Source organism: Homarus americanus, unplaced genomic scaffold (assembly GCF_018991925.1).
Source record: "Homarus americanus isolate GMGI-L3 unplaced genomic scaffold, GMGI_Hamer_2.0 scaffold52512, whole genome shotgun sequence".
In the NCBI taxonomy this organism is placed as follows: domain Eukaryota; kingdom Metazoa; phylum Arthropoda; class Malacostraca; order Decapoda; family Nephropidae; genus Homarus; species Homarus americanus.
The window spans coordinates 17,482,967-17,510,132 of record NW_024735442.1 but is presented as its reverse complement, the minus strand read 5'-3'; the positions used below and the strand labels follow the sequence as shown (position 1 = coordinate 17,510,132).

Below are 27,166 nucleotides of genomic sequence, written 5' to 3'. Positions count from 1 at the left end.
TCTCAGAACTAAAATATAATGTGCCTATCTATTTAAGTACATCCAGAATAATACACAAGCACCAAGAAATGACCTCGAAAACCCATAAGTGGCGAGTAATTAGCATTGCAAAAGTACCGTAATTAAAATTTTCTAAAAATAATTTAAACAAGCAATAATCCAGATATCAAATTTTGGTTAACAGATCCTAAAGCAGCATGTTCAGGAGTACTTTTACTGAGATTTTGAGCAAAATCCATTTTTTGGATGAAATGCCAAAAATTGTAAGGCTTACCCCTTACAGGATTTCTGGCCAAAAATACTTTTTCTCTCAGAACTAAAATATAATGTACCTACAGTGATCCCTCGGTTAACGAACGCCTCGGTTAACGAAATTTCGGTTAACGAATTACCTTCCATAAGATTCTTCACTTCGGTTAACAAATTCCTTACGAATTTTTCCCAACATGTTTTCGCCAGCTCACCAGCTATAGTATTAGTCCGCCAATCCAGTAATCGGTTTTAGGGCTTAAATTCGTTACCATTTGAGTAAATATCAAGAAGGTTGTACTATTCAATAATTTCCAAGTCTTATATTAAAGTTTTTATTCATTTTAACAATTATTTAACATAATTATTTAACATAATTGAAGTACAGGGAACTAGTTTTTAGCGCGCCAAACTGCCACTCAACACACCCAAAATGGCGTCAGTGTGTCTCCCTGCTCAGTGGAGGAAGCTTCTTTCTTGAGACTCTCTTGGACATAAACTATTTTTACATTTTTATAGTACAATTATTGGTCATTCTGAAATTTATTTTACATGTTGACAATAAATAATGCAGTGCAGTGTTGATTTAAAGAAAATAATCTTGAATTACACCAAGTGAACTAAAATTTTATCGGTGAAATGGCGGCATGGGGTGACATCTCTTCCACCCTAATGCCTTCTCTTCTCCTTTCTCCTCCACCCCCATTCTAATTTCCATCATCATCAACCAGGTGCCTTCCACCCTAATGCCTTCTCTTCTCCTTTCTCCTCCACCCCTATTCTAATTTCCATCATCATCAACCAGGTGCCTTCTACATGCACACCTCAAAGTTAGTGTACTTTACTGCATTTATTTTTAGTTTGTATGTAATTTTCGGTGAGCTGGAACCAATTACCCAAACTCCCATTAAAACAATGTTTTCGGTTAACAAAATTTTCGGTTAACCAATAACCTTCTGGAACGAATTGTGTTCGTTAACCGAGGGACCACTGTAACTATTTAAGTACATCCAGAATAATACACAAGCACCAAGAAATGACCTCGACAACCCATAAGTGGCGAGTAATAAAACTTTTCTAAAAATCATTTGAACGCGCAAAAATTCATTTATCACATTTTGGTTAACAGATCCTTAAGCAGCATGTTCAGGAGTACCTATACTGAGATTTTCAACAAAATCTATTTTTTTGAACGAAATTGTAAGGCTTACCCCTTACAGGATTTTTGGCCAAAAATACCATTTCTCTCAGAACTAAAATATAATGTGCCTAACTATTTAAGTACATCCAGAATAATCCACAAGCACCAAGAAATGACCTCGAAAACCCATAAGTGGCGAGTAATTAGCATTGCAAAAGTAACTAAAATTTTCTAAAAATCATTTGAACAAGCAATAATCCAGATATCAAATTTTGGTTAACAGATCCTTAAGCAGCATGTTCAGGGTAAGGCATGTGATGTGCCGCTTGATAGTGGTTAATGCTGTAAAAGCCTCTTGAGTCCATATGAGAGGCTTGTGAGATGTTTTGGAGAGTCCCTTGAGAAGATCGTGGAGAGGAGCGAGGATGTTAGCAGTCTGGGCAATGAACCGGTAGTAGTAGTTGACTAAACCCAGGAATTCTCGAAGCTTCTTCGCTGTTTCAGGTCTGGGGAACTCCTTGATGGCAGTTATCTTCTGTGGTAGGGGTTGGATGCCGCTCGACGAGACTCTGTGACCCAGGAAGTCGATGGGGGAGAGTCTGAAGACTTAGCGGGATGAACTTTCATGTTGTTGTTCTGCAGGCGTTGGAGAAGGAGCTGTAGGTGGTGATGATGCTCGGCAGGCGACGGAGATGCGACGAGAATGTCGTCTATGTAGACAGTGACAAAGTCGAGGTCGCGAAGCATGTGGTCCATGTACCTCTGGAAGGTCTGATCTGCATTGCATAGTCCAAAACTCATGTAAGCATACTCGAAGAGACCGAACGGAGTGGTGAGGGCAATCTTCTGGATATCTGTAGGTGCCACGGGAATCTGATGGAAGGCACGCTCCAAGTCGATCTTCGAGAAGATGGTCTTGCCTTAGAGTTTGTGGTGGAAGTCCTGGACATGCGGGATAGGGTACTTGTCAGGTTTGGTGACGAGGTTCAGGGCCTTGTCGTCACCACATATCCTCCAGTAATTGGAAGATGGCTTTGGAACCATGTGAAGAGGCGATGCTCAGGGAATCTTTGAAGGTCGAATGATGCCGTCTTGCAGGAGTCTGTTGAATTCCGCCTTAGCTGCGTTCAGGAGCTCAGGGCGAAGGTTGCAAATTTGGTGAGAAGCTTCTGCAACATCCTCGACACCGGCTCCTACTACCACCTGAGATCCCTACCCCCAGAATTGCTGTTTGAAACCACAACCGCATCCAGCCCATACAAGCACGAACTGATCGCTTTAAGAACATCCCAGTTCCAACCATTGTAAAAATTATCAATAACTTATGATCAACCAGTGTATTCACTCCCAATCTGTCTTACTTTTTGCACTGTCACTATGTTGAAATGCCCTGTAGTTTGAGCCTCTCCCCACCTAGTTATTATACAGTATATCATATTTGTATCACTTATGTTACAGTGAGTTCTGCTATAACGCGTGTTTTGACAACACGATTTATGAATAGAAGAACAATATTTGTAAAACACTTGTTTGCTGTAACGCGATTTTTGCTTACTATTTCTCCAATTTTGTGGTATTAACTGAATATGGAAAAGAAGAATATCTCCAAGAAGCGTTGTGGTGATCGCATTCCCGATGATCGTAAAAGAAAGGCTATAACACTTGAAGGGAAGCTCGAAGTTATCAACCTCAAAATCACCCTTTTCTCCCCCATCAAGTTATATTCATATTTTTGCAAGGTAAAGTGTTACATTTACTGTATGATTTCATTATTAGATATGAATGTAACCTTTATTTAGACTGTGCTATCCTTTGTGTTAGGCTAACTACTAAATTTTTTTCAATTTTGAGTAATCTGCACCTAACCCTATTTTCTCCATAAGCCCTGTTATATCTATTGCGCGAATTTCTACAACGCGAGGTTTTACAAGAACACAACTATCGCTTTATAGCAGAACTGACTGTACTTGTGTATTATTTGTAAACCAAGAGACCCATTCTCCAATTATGTAACTGTATATTTTCAGCTTTCCGGCTGCCATGCTCTTTCAATAAACCGTTAATTATTTTTATTATTATTATATACATTACAGGTAAAGGAAATTACTGTCTCTAGAACGAATGTTTCCCTGTATCGGCCGCGAAAACGCCAGCAACTTTAAAACTACCTGCAGTATTCTTGGGTACATCCAGTGTCATACCGCGAATAATAGAGGACCGCTAAACAAAAATCCGCGAATTATCCGGGCATACTGTACTGTATATGGAATACTCTTAATTCTCTTCTGTAAGTATAGTAATATCTCTGTTAGCCAGAATCCCTCTTAACCGGAAGTCTCCAATAGCTGGAATTGAAATTTTCTGGAAAATTCTGAGAAAATTCCAGGGATGGGGGATTTTTATTCTGGGTTCGAGAGATGAAATAATGAATCATTCTGGAAAATTGCAGTGCCCAGGAAAATTCCAGGGATTGGGGATTTCCTTCCAGGTTTGAGAGATGATGTAATGAGCAAATTATGGAACTTCAGAGAAAATTTACCTGTTACCCGGAAAATTCCGAGGATGAGAGATTTTTCCAGTTTTGAGAGAGTCGTCTTGTTACCCAGAAATCTCTCATTCCCAGCAGTGCTCTGCACCAAATGTTCTGGCTAACGGAGATATCACTCGTATATCCAGCTTAAGTAAACACACAACTGAGGCAAATACTGTATTAATCTTTATAGTTCATACAAACTTATCATTATTGTAGTTTACAATATTTTCACATACTGTGCACTATAAATTCATAGACAATTACAGACATAATATACTAGTTTATCGTACAACAAAAATAATATTACATATCACATGAAGTTCCCTAAATTGTATCTTTTAAAAGTATTTGCATCTTACTGAATAAACCCATTAATCCTAAAGTTTCATATCCGACACCTCTTGGGCAAAGGAATATCTTCACTTATGTCTGGACGATGAAGTAGAAGTTCTTTGTAGAAGATTGGGTTGTCCCTCTGATGAGGCAGAATCCCAAGAGGAGCATCTGCATATGTTATATCTGTGTAAAGAGATACTGTAAGTGAAAACACTGACTCAACTTTCTCACATTTAGATAAAACTACTGAATTCGCACTAAATCGAAGTGTCGTTTTAATGGAATAATTTAGTTTGGTACTTGAGAGAAACACAAAATACTAAAAAAAGACTGAGAGTTTACCCAGATGCACCTCAGTCCTTCTCCTAGAATAAACAAAACATTGTTTTTTGTAGTATTATGTTAAAACAAACACTCATAAATCAATGCAGCTAAAATTAAGGGATGTAATTCTTATTCCCTTACTCCTTTATAGTCCACAAGTTGCTTTCAACCACATCATTTCTTGGCTTTTAATGTTCATCTTCCTCATATACAGTATACAGCTAATACTATAGAATTAAAATGTACTAAATTAAACATTACTGTACCTGTTCCAAGAAATTCTATGGAGTTCTTCAACTTTTGCATTTTAGTCAATGTATTCTCAGAGTGCTTCTCAGCAACTTTGATAACATCATCAATGGTGTAAGTGACATCCTTTAATGCCTTCTTGGAAGCTTTCACTTGTTGCAAGTCCTCCTTGGTACTGCCTTTCAAAGTTTGAAACAACTCCTCTACATCTTCCCTTTGTGATTTTGAGAAGCCTGTCTCAGGACAACTCATGATTCTGTAAAACAAGAAAAGTCTAATAATATAATACCCTGGCAATTTTCAGTAAGTACCTGTAACAACAATATAAATAATTAAACAATAACAAATATATACTGGACTACTTAATCAGTTTGTTTCATGACCTTTCAACTCTGTACCCAAAGCTGTAGAGTTAAATTGCATAAAAAAGGACCATTTCCACCAAATATTGTACAGTACTGTATACTGTACCTAAAAACACCAATGAGATGTAGTAGTACAGGTACTTCTCCACCTCAGACTAACAATGGTAGCATCCATACCGAGATACTGAATAAAGGATTCTCAGAAAACAAGGGCCCAAACCCCATAATTTTTAATTATCACACACAACCTATAAATAGAAATGGAATCCTGTCACCATCACATGACACCTTTCAATATACAAAAAAAAAAAAATAATACAGCTGCATCAGTACCCTAAACCACTCACTTATAGGACATACGGAGACATGTGGTGATGCATAAATGGGGTCAAGGATACATGAACCCTATACAATATCCCTCAAACAGCCATACCTCACAAAACATATATTTTTCTGTAAAGAAACACCCGAAATTGATAAATTGGGTCAATGGGTGCATGAGCCTAAATGTGGAGGAGGCGGTACTGTAGCTGTTGTTGAGTGGACACAGCACTTAAGTTTCCTGTCCTAAGGGCTGCTGGCCCTTGCCTGGGGCACCCCTAGTCCACCGAGTTGTGAATGGCTACCTAATACTACAGTTATGAAGGTGAAGACAATTGAAGGTGCAGTGTTAAATAACTAAATAACATTGTGTACAAACCTGGTAGCAATAGCAAAGCCCCATTCTGACTCTGTTTCCAGCAGCTCCATAACAACTGTCTCCCAATTGACATCCAGATTCTTATCTAAATTTAGGTCATGATTCCTGCAGTGGGTTTTTTGATAATAAAACACAGAGCGCCCAAGAATACCCGCAGCCAACAGACGGACCCATTCTGATGCTTCTTTGGAATTTTCTGAAAAATATAAGCTAAAATTAATTCTCATTTTGTACAATTATACAGTATACTGTATCTAGTTTTTACAAGATCAAACACCATACTACAGGCAGCAAAAAATTGTGAAGTCCATCATCAAACTACAGTAACGTGTTCTCCAAAATATCAAACAACAAAGATCTTTTAACATAAGAGGAAAACTAAGGATCTTTGAAAATTTCCTACATGCAAAATCAAATAAATAAATCTCCAAGTGGAAATCCAGTTCTTAAAAATTATAAATACTGTAATGTGTTTTACTGTTTACAATTCTACTAAATAACACATTATTATGATCAACAATTCTGGTTTACATATTCCTTTTCAGACTTACCACGACCTTTCTTGATGAGGCAGGTGAACAGTAACTCTGTTGACCCTTCCATCTCGTGCAGTGAACACAATATTGGATCCACTCCAGAAATGACGCGGTTCTCGAAGAAGCATCCACAACCACGAGGACCAGCTGGTGGTACACAGGAGTGAAATGATTAGAAGTATTGCCATGTCAGTTAATGGGCCAAATATGAGGCATTAAGCAGGAGAAGGTCAGACTCCCACCATTGAAAAAAACGTTTTCTGTGATGCCTGAAAATTTTTTATATCCTCTATACGATGGTGAGATCTCCAGAGTGGAAGTTCGCCCTTATTCACATGCAAATTACCTTTAGTTATTAGGGGTATAATGGACATGTACAGAAAACAGAAAACAGCAATTACCCAAAACACTGATTTGTTTAGTTCGCTGTTATCATACTAAAGGCCCCATATGACTGTGGATTACATTTATCTTATCCTTTCTGACAACTCTACATGTGGAACTAAAGAAATCATTATTCAGTATATAGTGGAATAAACCAGAGAGGGGCTTTGCAGTATACTGAGTTGGATTAATGAATGATTTTAAGTGTAAAAAAATACATTGATGATTATTTCACTCAGAAACTCAACACCAAAAGCTTCAGTACAGTACAGTATACGCTATTTCAATTATACACAGTACATAGAACAAAATAACTGACAAAGGTTTAAGTTAAAAATTTATCAAAAGTCATTGACTTAGCAAACTTACCACACTTAAGTCGCTGTTCAAGATCTGGTATGGATTCTGGAATTAGTAGATGCGAAACAATAGCCTCTACAAATTCTTGTGGATTATGTGGATACAAACTTTCTAGGTTCCACACCAAGTATCTGCAAGCCTGGAAATAGATATACAAGTTTACTAAGAAATCATCCCGGAAACTATTTTTTATCTTGGAATTCAAAATTAATGCGCTAAGAAACACAAAAACACCAAAGAGTGCTTCCCCAAAATCGTAAGGGGCATGTAATTAGCATTGCAAAACTAAGTAATTTTTTCCAAGAAACATTAGGACAAGTACAGGCGAGGTAAAAACACAATCCAGCCCATACAAAAAAGCAATAATATCCCAAACATAACAATGTAAATACGGTCAATAAAGAGACACTAAACAATATAAAGGAGTACTGTGCCCATAGTCTGTTCTTTATTAAGTTGTTATAATCTTTATTGCCCAGTGTTAGTACAGGAGGGCCCCAGAGAAAACCTGCATGGTCACCCTTCTCACATCTGTCCCAGGCTGGGGATTGAACCCTGGCCACTGTTGTGAGAGAAATGCACATTACCACCACACAACATTAGCCAAGTCTGTGTTTCAAATAACTCCCACTTAGTGTTGTCACAACATTCTCTGACAGGTTATTATTACAAAAGTTCACAACTCTTTCTCCACAAAAGTTAGAAAAGTTAGCCCTGACAAAATTGGCTATATTTGTGTTTTCTTTAACTTGAGGCTGTAACCTTTAATCTAAGATGATCATTAAGTATGTTTTGTTTCATTTTTCAGAGAAGCATTAAATATGTTTTTTAAGGATTAATATCAAACAAAAACAACCAATCAGCTGATGTTTTAAAAACTTTCGCCACCCTTAACAGATGGCATTATGGGCACTGGCCAACAACACCAATGCAAATCACATACAATTTACAATGCCCAAACTTCTACTACTCCATCACTCCAAGAAGCAGTTGTTCAGTCTCAAGGTGAGTTATAATTTGTTAGTGTTTTTAAATGATGGAATTCATGTTAAGTGAAAATCAGTTGTGTCTTTAAGAAAACCTTTAATTCTTATCTAATCTACAAACTGTCATATGCCTTGTTTTTTCTTTTAACAAAATTCATGTTTTTTGTCTATTGAGGGGAAGGGGAGGGGAGATCTTTGCTGGGATGCCAATGTTGTCACAAGTAAGAATTGATATATCAAGTGACTACCTTCACAAGATTATACTGTACCTTACAACTATTATTTACAATGTGTAATAGAATACTTTAGGATGGAAAAAAGGATGATCACAGCTCTTAATAGACCTTCACTTCTTCAGAACAACCATTCTGACATGTCCCCCTCATTCAAGGCCGAGAGATATACTGTACATACAATTAATTATAATGATATTTAAATGCTATCTTATTGCAGTAAAGATTCTTTGCATGTCCAAGATGAAATTAGATTATGTATCAAAATAATTACCTTTTTCTGAAGACACATTTTTTTACTTGCAGTCCTTGCATCAGATAATAGAGTAGCAGCATACATGGTCATGACTTTCTTGAACTTGCACCATTCATCTTGTGGTATCTGGGGTGGTGTGGATTCCTCAGACTGATCTTGCATCTCCTTAGATTCAGCATCCCAGTAATAACCCTACAAGAATAAAATAAAAATAATTATCTAGTTACAACTTCACAATAAAATGTATACAAGAGCATGGTAAAAGCTTACTGAATGCATAAGAATACCTTAAATAAGTTTAGTTGACAACCTGAATAAGTTAACACAAGGATATACAACTGATACTGTACAGTACATGGGAGACAGATGCTCAATACAAGGCATCTATCTACCAGACAGAATTTGACATGGCAACAATCAAGGAATATCCTAAACTGGTTCAAGTGGCTAGGTATAATATAAACTTCTATATACAGTACAGTACTTTCTACATTTAATTAAAGTAGAATAAACTTAGCAGGTGCATCTCTGGTAAAACTATGATGAAATGTATGTAGTACAGTACTGTAATTTTGAATTGTGAAAAAGAGGAAACATCTTCTTAAACCTTAAACAACTGAACACCAGTTATTATTTGTATGTACAGTACAGTAATGTACGCAGTACATACCTTAATCCACTTATATGCTGTCTCGAGGGCATGATGAACTGTCTGCCCTCCTGTCCAACCCCCATTGCCATGTATAATTTCATTTCGAAGATCAACTAGATGAAGAGGTAATCCAATATCTGTTGCAAGGTCATGCATGGACTGTTTCTGAAAGTACTTCGTCTGTGGCAGCTTTACAATTGAGCTCACAAACCTAGGAAGGAAAATTAAAAGACAAGTTGAAAATAAATAAAATCTTTTTAAAATGTCCTAACAAAATTAAATAAATGTTTCATGTCATATTTCCACGCCTGCATTCCTTTGGTAACAAAGAACAAAATATCTGCCAACCAAAAATCTAATTAGCAAAATAATCAATTTCACAAGACTTGAACATTCTAAATATGAAATTTATGAAAAGTTACACGGTGATTATAAGCTTATACCTGTACTGTACGTAGACTTAACAGCACTGTGAGTGTCAGAATATTGAAGTAAGCTATTGTACAGGTATCTGTAGAAACTAAAAATATAACCAAACTGACAACTTTCTACAGTAGTAATAACGAGTAAATGAAAATTAATGAAAAGAAAATGTGATATTGTGAGTGTGTATCTGCTTATTTCCAATGATCCTACATTAAGTGGGGAGGACTTTAAAGAATGTTAAACATAAAAGTACCTCACCTCTGTATTGCTGTTGCTAATAAGACAGATTTGACAGATTTTTCAACAGTGGGATCTGCATCTATCACCTTGGCTTGAAGTAAGGGTAATGTCACATCAATACCAGAAGGTAATTTATCTACCCTGAAAAGTATAAGAGCAATGAGTAGCTTTAATGCTAGAATGAGTAATGTAATAAAAAAAAATAGCTTTCACAAGCAACTAATACTGAAAACCACAGTGACAATATTTTCCTGTCACACATTGATCATAAAAGATGTTTGATACGAGCAAGCAGGTTGTATGACCAACTCCCAAAATCTTTATTACAACCCTTTATACATGTGCTCCTATTAGTCTACAACTCCCACACAAGATGGTAGTTCAAATACCTGGATCTTCTGCTATTTCTTACTTACAATGATGTCATAATGAGTTGTTTACTTGATATACTTTTATAATAAACCTCCTTTATCCTGCTGACTTAGTTAAATGAATATTGTACTCATATATTGATTATACATAGATAAAATTAGTTTTAACAGTGTTCTCATCGAGCCCCTGTGCAGAAGTGGAACATGATAAGTTGCCACACAACAGGAGTCAAGTTCATCACTGATGAATGTAAGTGAAACAAACCTGTTCCAGTTATCCTTCCAGATGTACAGTTCAGTAGTTAATGACTCATAAGTTTCCTGGAGCAAGAGGATTAGAGCTTAATTTAGTTTTATCTGACAAGGAAATTTCTGTGTGTTAGAATGCTGAAGAGTCCCTCAGATAAGGCTAACTCTATGAATGGGTGTTCTGGCACCTCACTTCTTCAATATTTCTAATATAAAGTTATTCAGCCCAATGGCCCTTTCACATTTCACTGTACTTCTTTTTTTTATCCTCTTCACCACTGATCATCTCGTTAGCCGCTTGGGCGATCAGTCGCGTCTCTGTTACACACTGTTGGCAAATACTGGGCAAGCACCGGCTCCTGAATGTATCTGAACCTGCTCCAGTGCTTGTCAAGTCTGGTCTTGAAAGAGCTCACACTTGGCAGATTGCTCCAAGAGTTCACAACTCTCTTTCCGAAAAAGTTAAACCTCAGTTTTCTCTGCCTGTGGCTTCTTCAACATAGAGCTGTGACCCCTTGAGGGGCGAGTGTCCGCCAGCTCCAAGGAAGGACACTCAACTGAGTAGTGCCCTTTGAGATGCTTATACACCTCAATTAGGTCACCCCTTGCCCGTCTGTAGTATAAGCTACGCAAGTTCAGGCATTCCAATCTCTCAGGGTAGCTGAGGTGCCATAGTGCAAGCAACAGTCTGGTGGCCCTCCTTTGGACATTTTCAATCAACTGACAGTCCCTAGCATAACTTGGGGACCAGACGGGGTGACAGTACTTCAGACAGGGAAGTACTTACTCTACATGTACAGTATGCCAAACACAAGTAATGTATTGTATTCAGTAACCATCATCAGACATTCATCAGACATTTTCATTGTTTCTGGACTGGCTAGAATTTATGGTGGTTTTATACACCTTATAAAAGCAACGACATACATATTTATTTTAATAGCATAGCACTTATACCTCTAACATACCAACCATTTAAACAATATTAAACTGTTGCTACAATAAGACCTAATTCATCCATTTGCTTACCTTGCCTGCCACACAATCATGGCATTTAGTGCAGCTTTCCAGCGACTAATGTCATCAGAAAAAGCTCCTTCATATACTTCCAGCCATTCTTGTCTGAAAAGAAGAACTTTTTAAAATATTTCTTCTTAGGAATCTATAAATCTAAGACTAATAAAAGACAATCACCTCCAGGTCTTCACGTAAAACTACAAAAAAAACACCTTATTTCCTCAACTTACATTGAAAACCATGGTACTATATATAATGGAGGCATGATTTACAGGTTCACGAGAGGAGTAAACCTATAGGAGGACCTCGTGTGTGGTGGACCTCGTGGCCACCTCCTTCAGCCACCTCCCTCCTTCAGCCGCCGCGTGGTGTTGTTATCAAGAGCCGCTGCTGCTGGGGGTTCTTTTAGTGACCTTCCACATATACAGTACCACTCTTAAAATTATAAATATACATATATAAATTACTTAAATAAAAATAGTGTGAATATAAAAATAATTAAAATATCTAATTCTATATTAATATTGTTCTTATATAGCTTCAATAGGTTAATGCATCACTGTGCTCTTGTGGCTCCAGTAGTAAACAGCGCCAGGGTGTTATAATGTTGTAAGTGGTTCTTTAACATGTTTATCAGTGTACTTCATTGAATTACTTTACATTACATAATATTTCTCCTTCATAAATTCAAAACACAACCTATTCTAAATGTTCAAGAGAGTAATAGGTGTATATCACAAGGTTTGCAGTGTTGGGTACTACTGTAGATATAAGCCTTGTCCATAGGTCTTTGTTTCTCAGTAAAGTTTAGGAAATGTACAGGTGAATTATTACACTTATTATGTTATTCAACCACCTTATGAAAAATCAGTTATCTTAGAATTACCAGGCTTAATTAACCAGCACTTTCGTCTACGTTACAGTTGTTGGTAATACTTGAGGAAAGGGTGCAAGGAAAACATCACTTATTATTTGTTATGTTTTCCATCTCCAGAGAAGCTGCCTTTGTTTGCCTTATTTACTTGAGTAAGAACATTGGTTTGTTTCAGATTTTTTTTTAGATACAGAGTACAGCTACATTCAATAATCTGTCATTCATAAAATAAAGAAAACTAAGCCACCAAACCTGATCTAACCTAAACTGTACATGTATTTTCTAATTTATTTTTTCTTAAATAACATAACATTCTTTTTTTTTTAATTGCTACTGTTATACAATATTCCTTGGGAAGAGTTTGCATAGCCGAGTAGCCCACTTTAACAAGATTTAGGGGTGAAATTATAATTTTACACCGGTCTTTATTTCGCTGTTATTAATGTGCATTTCATAATGTTTAGACAATTCTAAGACATTTTTCTTCTATGATATTTCCACCGGAAGTTAAGTATGACCAAGATATTAGTTTTCAAGATTATTACTTTCGCTCATTCACAAGTGTCGCCATGATTTTTTTACATCTGGCGGAGGAGGTCTGACACCCGCTCACGCATCGCTCCAGACTTGCGTGTTCGCTTCTTAAGCGTCTACAACGCATGTGCGGGGTGTGAAGTGGGAGTTTTTTTATTGGCTATAACGATAGGAGTATTCTTATTGGGCCAATTTTTTTGTTTTAGCCAATGACCAAAGAGTGGGTGGGTCGAGAGCAGATATTTGAGTTGGAAGAGCTGTGCCGATATTGTGAGAATTATTATTTTGCGCCATTTGCAGAGTTACACCAGAAAAATTGTGAGGGAATATCTTTTTTTTTAGAAAACAAAACACGGTGTTTTACCAAATACCTGTATAGTATTTTGTCCAAAGTGTAATAACCAGTGTACACTGCGTGAAGAACAGCATATTTGGTGGTGTCACAATAGTTTTACAGATTAAGATAATATGTGGGGGGCATGAAGAATAGGGGATTAGGTTAGTTTAGGTTTTGTTGGTTGGTTAGTATTTGATTTATTTGATTTATTCGAAAAAGAAAGAAAATCCTACTTATTCCATTATGATTGTGGGGGATCTTAAAAAAAAAATTATTTCCAGAGCAAATGGATATCAAATTCATTCGAGACTCACCAAAAACCAGAGGAAAAACCTATTTTGAAAATAAAAATAAAGACTGGTGTGATCCTATAAATTGACCGATTTAGGTTATGTATATGATATGATAAATTGGTAATGTTCTACGTGTGGTTGTATATAACAATATGAGATAAATATACTGAAATCCATTCAACTACCCCAACAATATTGTCACTGCAAATAACTAAGGCAATTATAATTCCTGAAGGCTACAGTAATCTTTAATTAAATATAAATATGAAGGAAGAGTTATACAAGTGTCCTCTCTCCCATCTTAACTTGTCTTATTAAGTTATGTGATACCTAACAAAAAAATACATCAATTGTTGTAAGATTAACAATTGTGCCTTGCTCAGGTTTGATATAGTTTTGCTCCTTAAAATTGTTTAAAATACAACACAATTATAGAGATTGCTTGTTAACTCACTAATGCTACTCTTCTACATTAACAGACTTCAGGTTATAGTTGGAACTCACTGACCAGTTTTACATTTTTGTTACAGGCTTGATGTGGATGGGATGCAGGTGTATTTCCCATATGATTTCATTTACCCCGAGCAGTACTCATACATGTTGGACCTGAAACGGACACTTGATGCAAAGGTATTGGAATGAAGGAAGTTATTTAACCTGATTTTTTTCATATTTGGAATTTTCTGTACTGTATGTTTAGAAGAGATACATCGTACAGGGTAAAGATTGGAAGATTGAACAAAAACTAATAGATTACAAATAAATATCATAGATCAAAGTTGAATAAACAGAAAGTCTTGCATCACATAGAATTATACAAAATGAGATGGGTTGAGTGTGGGGTGTCCACCAAGGCATGTCAGCTAGAGGCACATGGAACTTTAAAAAAAAACACCTTGTGGACTTGATACCCCAGCCTTGAATCTTTAGAATGCACGGCTAATTACAATTTAAATTTTCATACTTCTTTTTTCATCCTCAGGGTCACTGTATATTGGAGATGCCTTCAGGAACTGGGAAAACCATTTCCCTTCTTGCATTGATCGTCTCTTATCTCTTAGCGTATCCTCAGAATCTTACCAAACTCATATATTGCTCCCGAACAATTCCAGAGATTGAAAAGGTAAGAAGCAGAATCATAAATCAAAATCTCTTAATTTCATTTAGTACATAGGCTACTTCCTGTTGAGACAGTTTTTTTTTTCAGTACTGGACAGAAAAAGAGCCCAGAACTGATTGTGAAGAGTAAATTTAATTTATCTGGTAGTAATGCTGTTTGACTCAAACATGACATGATGGTTCTGTATTGGTAGGTAGTGAGTGCTGTAAATCATGAGCCATCTGTTGACCTTTCAGTCATAAAATGAGAGTTCTAAGATTCATCCAATTTTTTGTCTCATACTATTATGGAATGGAACCATACCAGTTTGAAAGGATTAGGGATGAACTTCAGCGTACCAGCTTGAATTTTAAGTAAAGTATATTCGAGATAATGCACCTTGCCTGGCTATGAGATCATTGCACATTGTATGGACTGTGGGAAACAGTATTATCTTCTAACAATGATAGTTCATGCCTGTGTCTTTTACAGGTAATTGAGGAACTTCGGAAGCTGTTAGCATACATAGAGAAAGAAAATGGAGAGCCATGCAATATCACTGGTTTGGCTTTGTCTTCTAGGAAACATCTTTGTATCAATCCTGAGGTAAATTTAATTTTATATGGATTATTAACATACTATTAAGAAAAGACCAGGAGTATAAATACTGTACATTGCAACATGCGCATGTTTTGTAAACTTCCTATGTACTGCACACTGATATACAGCAAATGTTTGTAAACAGTATAATAGAGGAATATAGTTTACTGTGTTTCAAACAAGAGATAAAAATAATGTACATTACCAAGAATGATTAGGTACTACCCAGGTTTTACGTGTACTTTACTGTACGGACTATTTTTGTTACCTAAGACTGATTTTGAGATGAATGGAGAATTTGTGGTTTAGTCAACATTTATTAGTTGTATGAAAAATATAATAAAGTAAATTTTTAAAACTATTGATTGCAAACTTACTTTTAGGCATATAGTAAAGTACAATACTACTGTACAATAATCCTTTAATAAAACATTTTTTATGTTAAAAGTTGCTAAAACACTGTCCATACTGTAAGTTTGTGTAAAATAACATTGATAAGACTCTTAATTAACCCAAAACAATGGGGACTTTTTATGTAGACTCCAGTACAGTAATCATATACATACAGGTATTTCATCTAAATTTTATATTAATATTCCCTGTATCAAAATCTCAACATAGCATGAAATTTTGTACATAACTAAAGTAAAGTTAGAAAGCTGTGATCTCTTAACTCACTGACTGGATCAACCAGACCATGTTGGCCCTCCATAAACCTGATGATTTGAGTAACCCTTCCTGATATAATATTAGGTTCCTTAATTAGTTTCCTTCGTTGTAGTGAATGATGATATTCAAGGTTGTGGTATAGAATGGATTTAGATTACTGTACACTAGTTATGTAATTATTTACTCCATGTTTCCCATACAGGTCAATAAGGCAAGAGATGGCAAGTTGATTGATGGTGGCTGCCATGCACTCACAGCCTCCTATGTACGTTCCAGGGCTCAGCGGGATGACACTATACCTCAATGTGACTTTTTTGAAAAATTTGATCTCCACGGTAGAGAGTTTCCTCTCCCTGCTGGATGCTACAATCTTGATGACCTCCGAGAGTTTGGAAATCAGAAAGGCTGGTGCCCCTATTTTTTAGCCCGACATGCTGTAAGTGACTTTTATCTCCGACCCTTCTTAAAATATGTGCAGTGTACTTAATGGATCAGACTACGAGTTTAAATGTTAATACTACTGTAATGCCTTTACTGATTTGCTTTAAGTTTGCATTTAATGCCAAATCATGATAATTTTTTATTTATTACAGAATTTATTTACCATAAGTGAGGGGATGTGACTTGCAACTGTGATTAGTTCTCCCATGATACTACAGTATTTTCTTGATTTAATGAACTAATTCGAGCCGCCCTGTTCCGTTAAATCACAATTTCCGCTAAATCAAATTTCAGTTATTTTCTCTCAATTTAGTGAACTAGTTAACTAAATCAAGCGTGATTCCGTTAAATTCCACTGCCAGGCGCATGTTAAATCAAGAGTATACTGTACCTGTTTATCACTTATCAGAGGGTAATGATGACAATCTACCAAATATGATGTACAGTACAGTACTTATTTTGCTGTTAAACTCAACTAAGTAACATAATGTCTGGTGTTACGATACTAAGCGAGTTTTTAACCCGCCCCTCCCATAACAAGTTCTACAGCCCGTTTAATAAGGAAAATTACCTTCAAGGTTTAATCTTACTATTTATTTACAAAAATAACTAAAGCTGATGACGGAATTTTATATAAAATATATACTACAACAAAATAAATCAGAAAACTAGATTAATAATAAATGAACAATAAATGCTAACTATCACACAATAATATAAATAATCACTAAATCGTAAACATCACCATATAAAATATAATAAATCTGGAACAATAAGAGTGCACAACACTCCATACTTATAGTTTAGGAGACAGGAGACCAGATGTTGACTTCACAGTCTATACTCAGTAACTGACTGGAGTACACCAGATTTTCCACCTCCAGACCAGGACCAATCACAGGGCTCCACATACTATTGTACCAAGACCGGCAAGTTATACCCCAGACTGACTGATGGCCAGTGCCATCTTGTGACCATAGTCTTCCCTACACAAACTGAGAAGTAGTTTATCATAACACTGGCCACACATTTACAGTTATAAGGAATTAAGTATTGATATTAATTCTTATTTTATCAGCAACGTTAACTGCAGGAGCTATAGTATACCATGACCTACAGACTGCAGCATAGTGAGGAACATTTAATACCAACACTAGAAATGATGAAAATTTAATCATTATATTATTTTTTACCTTCATTTTTCAGGTAGTGCAGGCAAATGTTGTCGTGTACAGTTACCACTACCTATTAGACCCTAAGATTTCAGAAATTGTATCAAAAGAAATGAAAAGGGAAGCTTGTGTCATCTTTGATGAAGCTCATAATATAGGTAAGTGTTTTCCGTTGTGTGTAGGATGCAGTACTCTATGAGAGTTACTCAGTCACAAGTCCATTATACTGTCATCAAAGTCAACAGCACCATATTTCCAGTCTGACTCAAATTACTTAAACAGTATGTGGTATAGAGTATAGTGTAGGATGAACAACAAACAGATGTTGAAGTTTAGATACATTATTAAAGGAGACAATTATTATATTATATCCTTTTAGTGGCATTATATATTTACTTAGAATATATAGTATATATAACCCTTACAGTGTTTGGCAATCGCAGTTCAGTTCTCTGGAAACTTATATGGTACCAGGAAAGAAGTATCTATCCTTCAATGCTCACATACACTGTAAATGCAATTATCATTTAACTAGATTTTCGTGTTTTTTTTTCTTTTTTACAGGGATTAGCCCACCCGGGCACAGGTCATGGACCCACATGCTATATTAAAATTTTACACTTTACTTTGTGTTCCAGATAACATTTGTGTAGATTCAATGAGCATTAACATCAACAGAAAAATTTTGGACAAGGCTAAAACATGTGTCACCAACCTTAATGAACATGTACAAAGGTTGGTCAAATTCTATCAGTCATTACTAATAGACTATAAATTTATTAAGAATATGAGCTGTAAATGATTATACTTGTTGTCTTGGCCCTGTTGCTTACTACTCTTACCAGATATACAAGATTCTTCCCTATTAATTCCTCCTATTTTTGGCATGTATTTTCCCCATGACTCACACCACACAGGGATGAGAAAGGAGTACAGTATACAGTAATAATAAATGGGAAAGTTAGTTGCCTTTATTTAACAATGGGAGAACTTATGTTGAAGCAGAGATATGAGTAATTTTCTCAATAACAGTTATTTTATCCACTGTAATACTCCCTCACCATGTACACTATACAGTGGGGTATGCTATAACGAATCTAATTGGTTCCCGAACCTTGTTCGTTATAGCATTTGTTCGTTATAGGATTAATCCGTTCCAGGCCCCCAAATACAACCACTTAACACTGAAAAATATAATATAAAATTGTAAAAATTTTTAAAAAGTGCATAAATATGCATCTAAACCCCTGAAATAAAGAATATCATTAATACTTGTAATAAAAAAACAATAAATAAGTAAAAAATAAATAATGTTCGTTGTAGGAGTTTCGTTCGTTATAGCATTCTCAATTGTATAGGTAAAACCGTTCGTTATAGGAATATTCGTAGTAGAATCCATTCGTTATAGCATACCCTACTGTACTGTACTCAGCATCTATGGGAACTTCATTTTCCCATTTGTTCTGACTTCTGTAATGTGATGCACTGTAAGAATCTTACAGTGTAAGATGGAAAATTTGGATTAGTCTTTTGTGAGAAAAGAAAGTAAAAACTTGTGGCAAAATGTTATTACAGCATATTCCTCTCTTGTAGGATCAAGGTATCTGATAGTAACCGACTTCAGGAAGAATATAACAGACTAGTAGCAGGTCTTCGGCAGGCTGCCAGTCAACAAGAAATTATTGCTAACCCTATTCTTCCAAAAGATCTCTTAGAAGGTAGGTACTGTACTGTACTGTAGTTCACTTGTATGTATGCACAGCTTGAATTGTATGTTATTGTATTGGCCTGACATCTCATTAGTCATGGTCTCAAGTACAGTATTCAATGACCTCTGACCAGATGGCTCACAAATATTCAGGCCATAGGAAGAGGTATGCCTTCACATCCCAAATTATATGTATACTGTGTGACTTTAATTCCATCATCTACTCAGGAAGCCAAGTCTAAGTATGGGTCAATTGTCTGGGTACAACATGATGTGTACCTCCCCTAATCAATCACAAAGTAGGAAATAATTTGACAAGTTTCTTTTTGTTCGTAAATTTTGAGTTGGATGACAAGTGTAACATGTCTCAGGTAGATAGATTTTGTATCACACCTAGGAGTGTTGAGCACCAATCATCATAATACTGTATATTTCATTAAACCAAGAATTTTTTATGGCCTATAAGTCGTATGTTAAATGACTTCTCTCACATACAGTATAAATCTCCCATCACTTTCTCTCACTCTGAAACTTCTGATGCAGTTACTCATATCTTCCCAAAATCTTCAGATCTTATCCTCTTTCATCTCATTATTAGTGCATGTGCTAAAGTAACTCCTCTCTCATACCTTGCTTTTAATTTGATTCATAGTATTCTGGGACTGACCCCATAATATTCCATTGCATATCCTCACATGTTATTGCTCATCACTAATGCCATACCCTCTCTTGATTATACCTTTTCAGATGCTCCAAACTTTATGTCCTACACTTGCCTCAAGCCAACTCCTTTGCCCATCAATGTTGTTTTCCTCAAATTCAAGACATATAAGTTCCTTTTATTCATTGCTATTACAGTGCTCATAGGAGAGTAGGGAGAGATATACCACATTTAAAATAATGGGCAAACTTCTCCCCACATCATCCTACAGTATTTAAAGAGTAGAAAAGTCTTACTGTATACAAATATTTGCTCTTAATATAGAAGATACAATGTGTGTTCTATTATTTCAGAAAATGTCCCTGGAAATATTAGAACAGCAGATTTCTTCATATCTTTCATGCGTCGTTTAATTGACTTCTTGAAAATGCGCCTGACTGTGACACATGCTGTTCAGGAATCCCCAGCAGGCATACTCAAAGACCTTAAAAACAGAGCTTTCATTGATCGTAAGCCATTAAGGTAAAGTTCAGCTATTTATTTGTGGTTTAAAAGAAGGGTGAGTGAAACAAACTGGTAATTGAATCATTTAGGTAATTAGTGATTAATTTTGGATAGTACAGTATTTCAGAAAATGCTTTGTCAGAATGTGGACTATCAGGTTATGCCAACCATGTGACTGTTATGGGAGAGAGAGAGGGGGGGGGGGAGTGGCATGAAGAGATAGATGTGTATGGAATTCTGTTCTGGTTAATATATTGCACTATGAAGCTTCAATATTCAGGAAATCTAAAGTTACTCTGAATCATTTTAGATTATTTGTAGGATCTTGCTCACTTTATATCAAGGTAAAGGTTGGATTACTGTACTGTACTTTTAAATTTCAGTAATATTGAAATTGAAAACCATAATGTAAAACTTCTCATTATTACTTTTTCTTTACTTTTTAGGTTCTGCTCTGAACGTCTTTCTTCAATTATCCGTTCCTTAGAATTGACAGATATCAGTGACCTTTCACCCTTAATCGCTGTTGCTCATTTTGCCACCTTAGTGTCCACGTACATGCAGGGTTTTGTAGTAATTATAGAACCTTTTGAGGACAAGGCTCCAAATATTCCAAATCCCATAATGTATTTAAGGTAAGTCATTTCTAAAGTTCTTTGTGATTTTACTTGAATTTAAATAAATCTCCTGAGAGAAATTTTTAAAATACAGAGTTATCAGTTGCTGTAAGACTAGCATGATTAAAAAGTATAATGTTCATAATTACTGTACACTGCAGCAGAAATAACATAAACACGATTACCGCCGGCGAGGCCGTGGGCTCGGAACACTCATCTTGCCCGCGGTGCCCACTGTTTCTCTCTTGATGTCGGTCACACTAGAATAACCCGTTATAGTACATCCTTCTTTCCTCACACAGCCAAACTGTGAAATGCTCTGCCTTCTTCTGTGTTTCCACACTCGTGCAATCTGTCTCACTTTAAATAGATGGTTCCCAGCACCTTTGTGGTGTAGATTAATATAACCTTTTCCTTTTCTATTTTTAATTTCTTTCTGTTCTTATTTTTTCGCCCCCTAGGCCCCATTGTGGGTCAATGACCAGTGCCTGGATGGGCTATTCCCCGTAAAAAAAAAATAAGAATTGGAGGCAGTTCAGTATTTGAACTAACAGGTATAACATCTACAATGAATTTTTGATTGAATGACCAACTTTTATAGCCTGTGGGTCATGAGTGAATGTTTAGTGAAATCCCACCAACTAGAATAGCTACCCCCTAGGAGAACCTTTCATTGCTGGACTGTTTTGTTGGTAGATTACACTGTCCTATAAGATAAGTGTAATTAGTGCAGAGTATCTCCTTACTTACTGAACCATCCCACAATGTTTGGCATGGGGCTTTCTTTCTCAAACTCTGCCAAGTGGTCTAGTTGGTGGAATATTGCAGGTTGCTTGGCTATAATACTGGATTGTATTATTGAGCTCCCATACCTGGCATATATTACTGCATGCATTTATCGGTTATATTCTTAGTATTTTTATAAGACGTGCTATGTTTTCTCCATTTATTCGTGCATGAAAGTATGTTTTGCTCACCAGTAAATTGTATTTTCAGATGTCTTGATTCGTCCATTGCCATCAAGCCAGTTTTCACAAAATTTCAATCAGTTGTGATCACATCTGGTACCCTGTCACCATTGGATATGTATCCTAAGATCTTAGATTTCCACCCAGTTATTCAGAATTCATTCACCATGACATTGGCTCGGCCATGTATCCTCCCAATGGTGAGTTTTATTATGTATATATTATATTTTACACTAGTTGTTCTCACACAGGTCTCTGTCAGCTATACTTTATTTTTGTGCTGTTGCTTAACTAAAATTAGTTCCATTCTCATTTACATTAGGGGATCACAAGCATCAGGCCTCATAGGTCTTTCATATGTATCTTAGTTTAAGGGAATAGTCAAGAGACCCCTACTATACTTGTGCTTGGGGGTTGAGGGGCAGACACATTTGGTGAGGTATGTGAAGCCAAGGGCGAAATCCCTGGCATCTGTGAGCGAGTGAAAAATAAATGCCAACCTGGCAACATAATCTAGCCAGGCCCATGTCACGATTCAAACAGTACCACAAAATTACAAAACATCATACTGTGGGACCTGAAGCCTAGGGGTTAAGGAAATGGTAATTACTTATTTCATGACCACATCGTGTAGATTTCTTCAGTAAATTATGTAAATATTGACAAAGTCAACACTAAAAGGTGTAAGAATAATCAAAAGTAAAAAAATTTTGAGGGTCTAGATATGGATCCCTCCCCACTTTTTTTGTTTTAGATCAATACAGTATGTCTCAGACTGAACACAGTTAGTTGAGTCTCTCTCCCTTTACAAGAATAAAACCATAATATCTTTTGTCTTGGTAGATGCAGTTTCAATTATCATTGCTGCCATACACACACTTTTTATGCATGCCTCTGCTGATTCACCTTTATTTTTCACAATCTTATTATGTAATTACTCTATTCATACCTTATAGTTTTCCATTTTTCAGGTACATAAGTTCTCTCTGAATTCATTATTTGTGATACTTCTTCATCTTTCATAGCTTTTGTTGGCCTGATGTTGATCAATTCATAAAGTTTGACTAAAATTATATGATTTGTAGATTGTGACAAAGGGCAACGATCAAGTGGCTATATCGTCTAAATTTGAGTCACGAGATGATCCTGCCGTTGTTCGTAATTATGGCAAACTTCTTGTAGAAATGGCAAGAAGCGTACCTGATGGTAGGTGTATTTGCTTTATTTAATGTACTGTACAGTACAGTACTCTACTGTATGTAAAGAATAATATTGTGCGATAGTATTGCTGACTATAGTTAGAAAAGAATTTTTATAAAAGTACATGTGTGTGTGTGTGAGTGAATAACTTTAATTAATATTATAATACACCCACACACACACGTACACATGCTTGGTAAAAAAGAAAAAAGTTTCATCCAAGAATAATTTAAACCACAAAATTCACTCTCTCTCTCATAACAGGAATGGTGTGCTTCTTTACCTCATACTTGTACCTGGAAAATGTTGTTGCCACTTGGTATGATCATGGCATTATAAGTGACCTGCAGAGACATAAGTTGGTGTTCATTGAAACACAAGATGATGCAGAAACTTCCCTTGCCCTCGTCAACTACATGAAGGTTAGAAACAGCATTGTTACAGCATTTCGGTTCTCTATGTATTAAATTTGAATTTTTTTTAGGATGAACCAATGGCGCTCCTCACCCTTGTGGTCGCAATACCGTAAGAAGGTTCAAAGATTTTTATTAATTCTTTAAGAGATTTATGGACTATATCAGCTATTCTTACCAGTTTCAGTGCTTGAACATTTTGACTTTGAACGATGTGTCCCCTGGTAGGTACAGTGCCCCTCAGATGACAGAATCTTGTGATAGCCAAGAACAATAATAATAATGTATTAGGGATGCATCAGATAGTGAATTTTACTATCTGGCTGGATACCGGATGGCTTAAAATATCTGGACGGCTAATATAGTTTGTGTTGATGCCTGCACCGACACTAGCTTCCATTCATCTCTATTTACATTTTTGTCCACGAAATACCATTAACTCTAACATTAGAGTTAAGAACCTGACAAGTGAGGTTGCAAGAGACAGCTGTACTGTACCGTACTGTATTCATCTTCAGGCCTGTGATAGAGGACGAGGAGCTATTCTTCTTGCTGTTGCGAGAGGGAAAGTGTCAGAAGGAATAGATTTTGACCACCATTATGGGCGATGCGTCATCATGATGGGCATCCCTTTCATGTATACCCAGAGTCGAATTCTGAAGGCCAGACTGGAGTATTTGCGTGACCAATTCAATGTAAGTACAGGATAATATGCTTGACTTTGTCCATTCTTGTTTTTTAATAATATGTGTGTACAGTATTTAGAATACTGTACTAAAGCAGGATTTTTGACTAAGGGGAAGCTGTATGTATTAGAAACAGAAAAATACTCTATGTAAAGAAATAGTGGGTGAATTAAGCAGGACTGTTGTGCACTGTGTCAATAAAAGGGGAATATGTATGGAAAAATAAAATTTATATTCCTTGACCACATTTGAAGAGATTTTGCATGAGTTGCTCATCGCATAACAAAAGGTTGTCATGGAGAATGATAGATTTACACTGCAGGACACAGAGTGAAAATAGAAACATAGTAATTTAAAGTACAGTGTCTACAACTCTATTATTTGTACACTCTTTTAGATGGTAAACTATAGTCTGTTCACTCTAACTATACAACTGAAGCCTCGGGTCAGTTTGTAACATGGCAGCTGATTGGCTGGCAGACTGTCATATGAAGAGTCGCTACACTTGTCTAGTATATAATCTATCGTACTTATAATCTGATATTTTAAGGGTTAAGAAATTTTTTGTTGATCTCTGATAATTTCAACAGTTGGGAAGCAAAAATTATCTTGTGAAACATACTGATAATACAAATATCATACAGATAACAAGAAAAGGATATCAGAATTTCAGTGACATCCTCGATCGCACTGTGTGAAGTCCTGCAGCAAGGAGTTCCCTTTGTCATTTTTATGCCAGTATATTTCACAAGCTTATTTTTGCTTCAAGTGCAGAAATTATCAGAGATCAACACAGGAAACTTAGTAACCCTTAAAATTTCAAATAATAAGTACGATAGATTATATACTAGAGAATTATAGTGACTCTTTGTACGTCAGTCTGCCAGCCGATCAGCTGTCATGTTACAAACTGACCCTCGGCTTCAGTTGCAAAGTTCAAGTGAACAGACGACTGTATAGGTAAGCTTAAATGTTTAGGGTTTTGTCAGTTAAATAGTTGTCATCCTATAGTGTATATTCCCCTTTCTCCCTCTTGTTTATACAAAAATTAAATATAATAACACTGTGCTATGTACTGTATATAGTGCTGGCAATTACAGCATAAAATTGCATTATATTAAAAATAAAACAAAATCCACATTAAGTATGAACCATCTTATTTCACTGTTTACCAGATTCGAGAAAGTGACTTTCTGACTTTTGATGCCATGCGTCATGCTGCTCAGTGTGTTGGACGAGTTATGCGTGGAAAGACCGATTATGGTATTATGCTCTTCGCAGACAAACGTTTTGCTCGGGCAGATAAGCGAAATAAATTGCCAAGATGGATCCAAGAACATTTGGTAGATAGTAAATGCAACCTTTCTACAGAGGAAGCTGTGCAGGTAAGACTTAAATTACTTGTTTGTGCATTCTGTCAGAAGATTGCTTGTCACAATTCTATTCTTTTCATGAGAATTTATTCATTGATCATTATGTACAAATTTGTGCATCTATTTTCCTTTTTAGTTCAAATTATTATTCATTCCTTGCCTCATTGGAGTATGACAGACAGCCTTACAATTTTCATAAGTAAGTTCTTTGGAACATAGTGGGAACTGAAATAATTTGGGAATATTAGTTCAGAAAAACAAAATAACCGGTATATATAAATACATTACGTGTATGACTTTATGTTGCTTAAGTAAGTACTGTCCGTCAAAGGTAAAGTTAAGAGTGTGGCTTTATGCTGTGGTATTATTATTTATTTTTTAGGTCATTTTCATTCCTTTCTTCTCATTCTATAAATCATTTACCTAATTACACAATCACTGGTTTAGATGCCACTTAAGAATTGTGGGATGGAGCATACATGGTATTCAATTTTTCTAAACCTTTAATTGAATAGTTCCCAGTTCAAGTATACAGTGTTATCCCCGTTAGCCGGAACAATTGGTGCAGAGCACTTCCGGGAATGAGAAATTTCCGGGTAACGAGACGACTCTCTCAAAGCTGGAAAAAAATCCCTATTTCCGGGTAACAGAAAAATGTTCTCGGTAGTTTCAGAAATTGCTCATTTCATCATCTCTCAAACCCGGAAAAATCTCCCCATCCCCAGAATTTTCCGGGTATCGGGGAAATTTTCTTGGTATTTTCTGGAAAATGTGCCCCTCGGGAAAATCATTTCCAAAGCTGGAATTTTACGAGAAAATTTCAATTCCGGCCATCAGAGAGTTCCGTGTTTGAGGGATTCCATCTAACAGAGATAATACTGTAATGTAATTTTCCATTCACACAGGTAACAAGGCCGTGGCTAAGGCAGATGGCTCAGCCGTTCACCCGAGATGACCAGTTAGGAGTGTCTCTTCTCACTCTTGAACAACTGAACTCTGCAGAAAATATTGAGAAAGTTCAAAAGAGAGCACAGCAGTCCTTTTGAAGTGGATTAAGAAAGACCTATATTTATTTTATATCTGTATGGTGAAACCTCCAGATAACAGACTTTACTCTCCATATAATCCATTAGATGGGGGTTTACCATCTAACTGACCCTCAATGTAATGGATTTTCTTCTCCATATAGTCCATTGAATAGACGATTCAATGTAACAACAACTGGATAAATTACTGTACTCGACTTACTTCAACTAATAGGAAAACAACTGTTGTGGAATATACCTTTATGTTGAGGTAATATTGTTGCAGTGAAAGACACTTAATTCTATTTTTTTACAAAGAATTGCCACATGTATATTTGTTATATACTGTATGTACTGTTGAATAAAACTGATAGGAATATGGAAA

General features: G+C 36.1%; 2 protein-coding genes across 4 annotated transcripts in view; one reads left to right on the top strand and one right to left on the bottom strand.

Moving 5' to 3' along the window:
* LOC121871101 overlaps positions 1 to 12,030 on the bottom strand; it is a 26,917-nt gene extending 14,887 nt beyond the window's left edge. The window contains exons 1-11 of one of the 3 annotated variants that reach the window (XM_042373250.1): positions 11,838 to 12,030; positions 11,620 to 11,712; positions 9,989 to 10,111; positions 9,323 to 9,515; positions 8,671 to 8,844; positions 7,187 to 7,316; positions 6,449 to 6,580; positions 5,898 to 6,093; positions 4,850 to 5,088; positions 4,283 to 4,442; positions 3,265 to 4,083 (exon numbers count right to left, since the gene is read on the bottom strand). In XM_042373250.1, coding sequence (XP_042229184.1) covers positions 4,309 to 4,442; positions 4,850 to 5,088; positions 5,898 to 6,093; positions 6,449 to 6,580; positions 7,187 to 7,316; positions 8,671 to 8,844; positions 9,323 to 9,515; positions 9,989 to 10,111; positions 11,620 to 11,712; positions 11,838 to 11,872 — 1,449 coding nt within the window. In that variant the 5' untranslated portion in view covers positions 11,873 to 12,030 and the 3' untranslated portion in view covers positions 3,265 to 4,083; positions 4,283 to 4,308. The other 2 variants (XR_006089824.1, XM_042373249.1) reach the window with 2 other exon arrangements.
* On the top strand, positions 11,982 to 27,166 carry LOC121871100 (general transcription and DNA repair factor IIH helicase subunit XPD-like). The gene is made up of 16 exons (XM_042373248.1): positions 11,982 to 12,216; positions 14,176 to 14,275; positions 14,628 to 14,768; positions 15,237 to 15,350; positions 16,216 to 16,449; positions 17,661 to 17,784; positions 18,265 to 18,361; positions 19,220 to 19,344; positions 20,349 to 20,517; positions 20,946 to 21,134; positions 22,113 to 22,284; positions 23,170 to 23,290; positions 23,549 to 23,706; positions 24,216 to 24,392; positions 25,559 to 25,768; positions 26,662 to 27,166. Exons 1-16 carry the CDS (start codon positions 12,212 to 12,214, stop codon positions 26,800 to 26,802), a joined length of 2,277 nt encoding a protein of 758 aa, XP_042229182.1. The 5' UTR covers positions 11,982 to 12,211; the 3' UTR covers positions 26,803 to 27,166.

Bases quoted from the DNA above. Each gene is read 5' to 3' on its own strand.
- LOC121871100 (XM_042373248.1), top strand. The intron at 16,450-17,660 runs GTAAGTGACTTT...TTCATTTTTCAG, and splicing joins ATTTTTTAGCCCGACATGCT to GTAGTGCAGGCAAATGTTGT. The intron at 24,393-25,558 runs GTAAGTACAGGA...ACTGTTTACCAG, and splicing joins ATTTGCGTGACCAATTCAAT to ATTCGAGAAAGTGACTTTCT.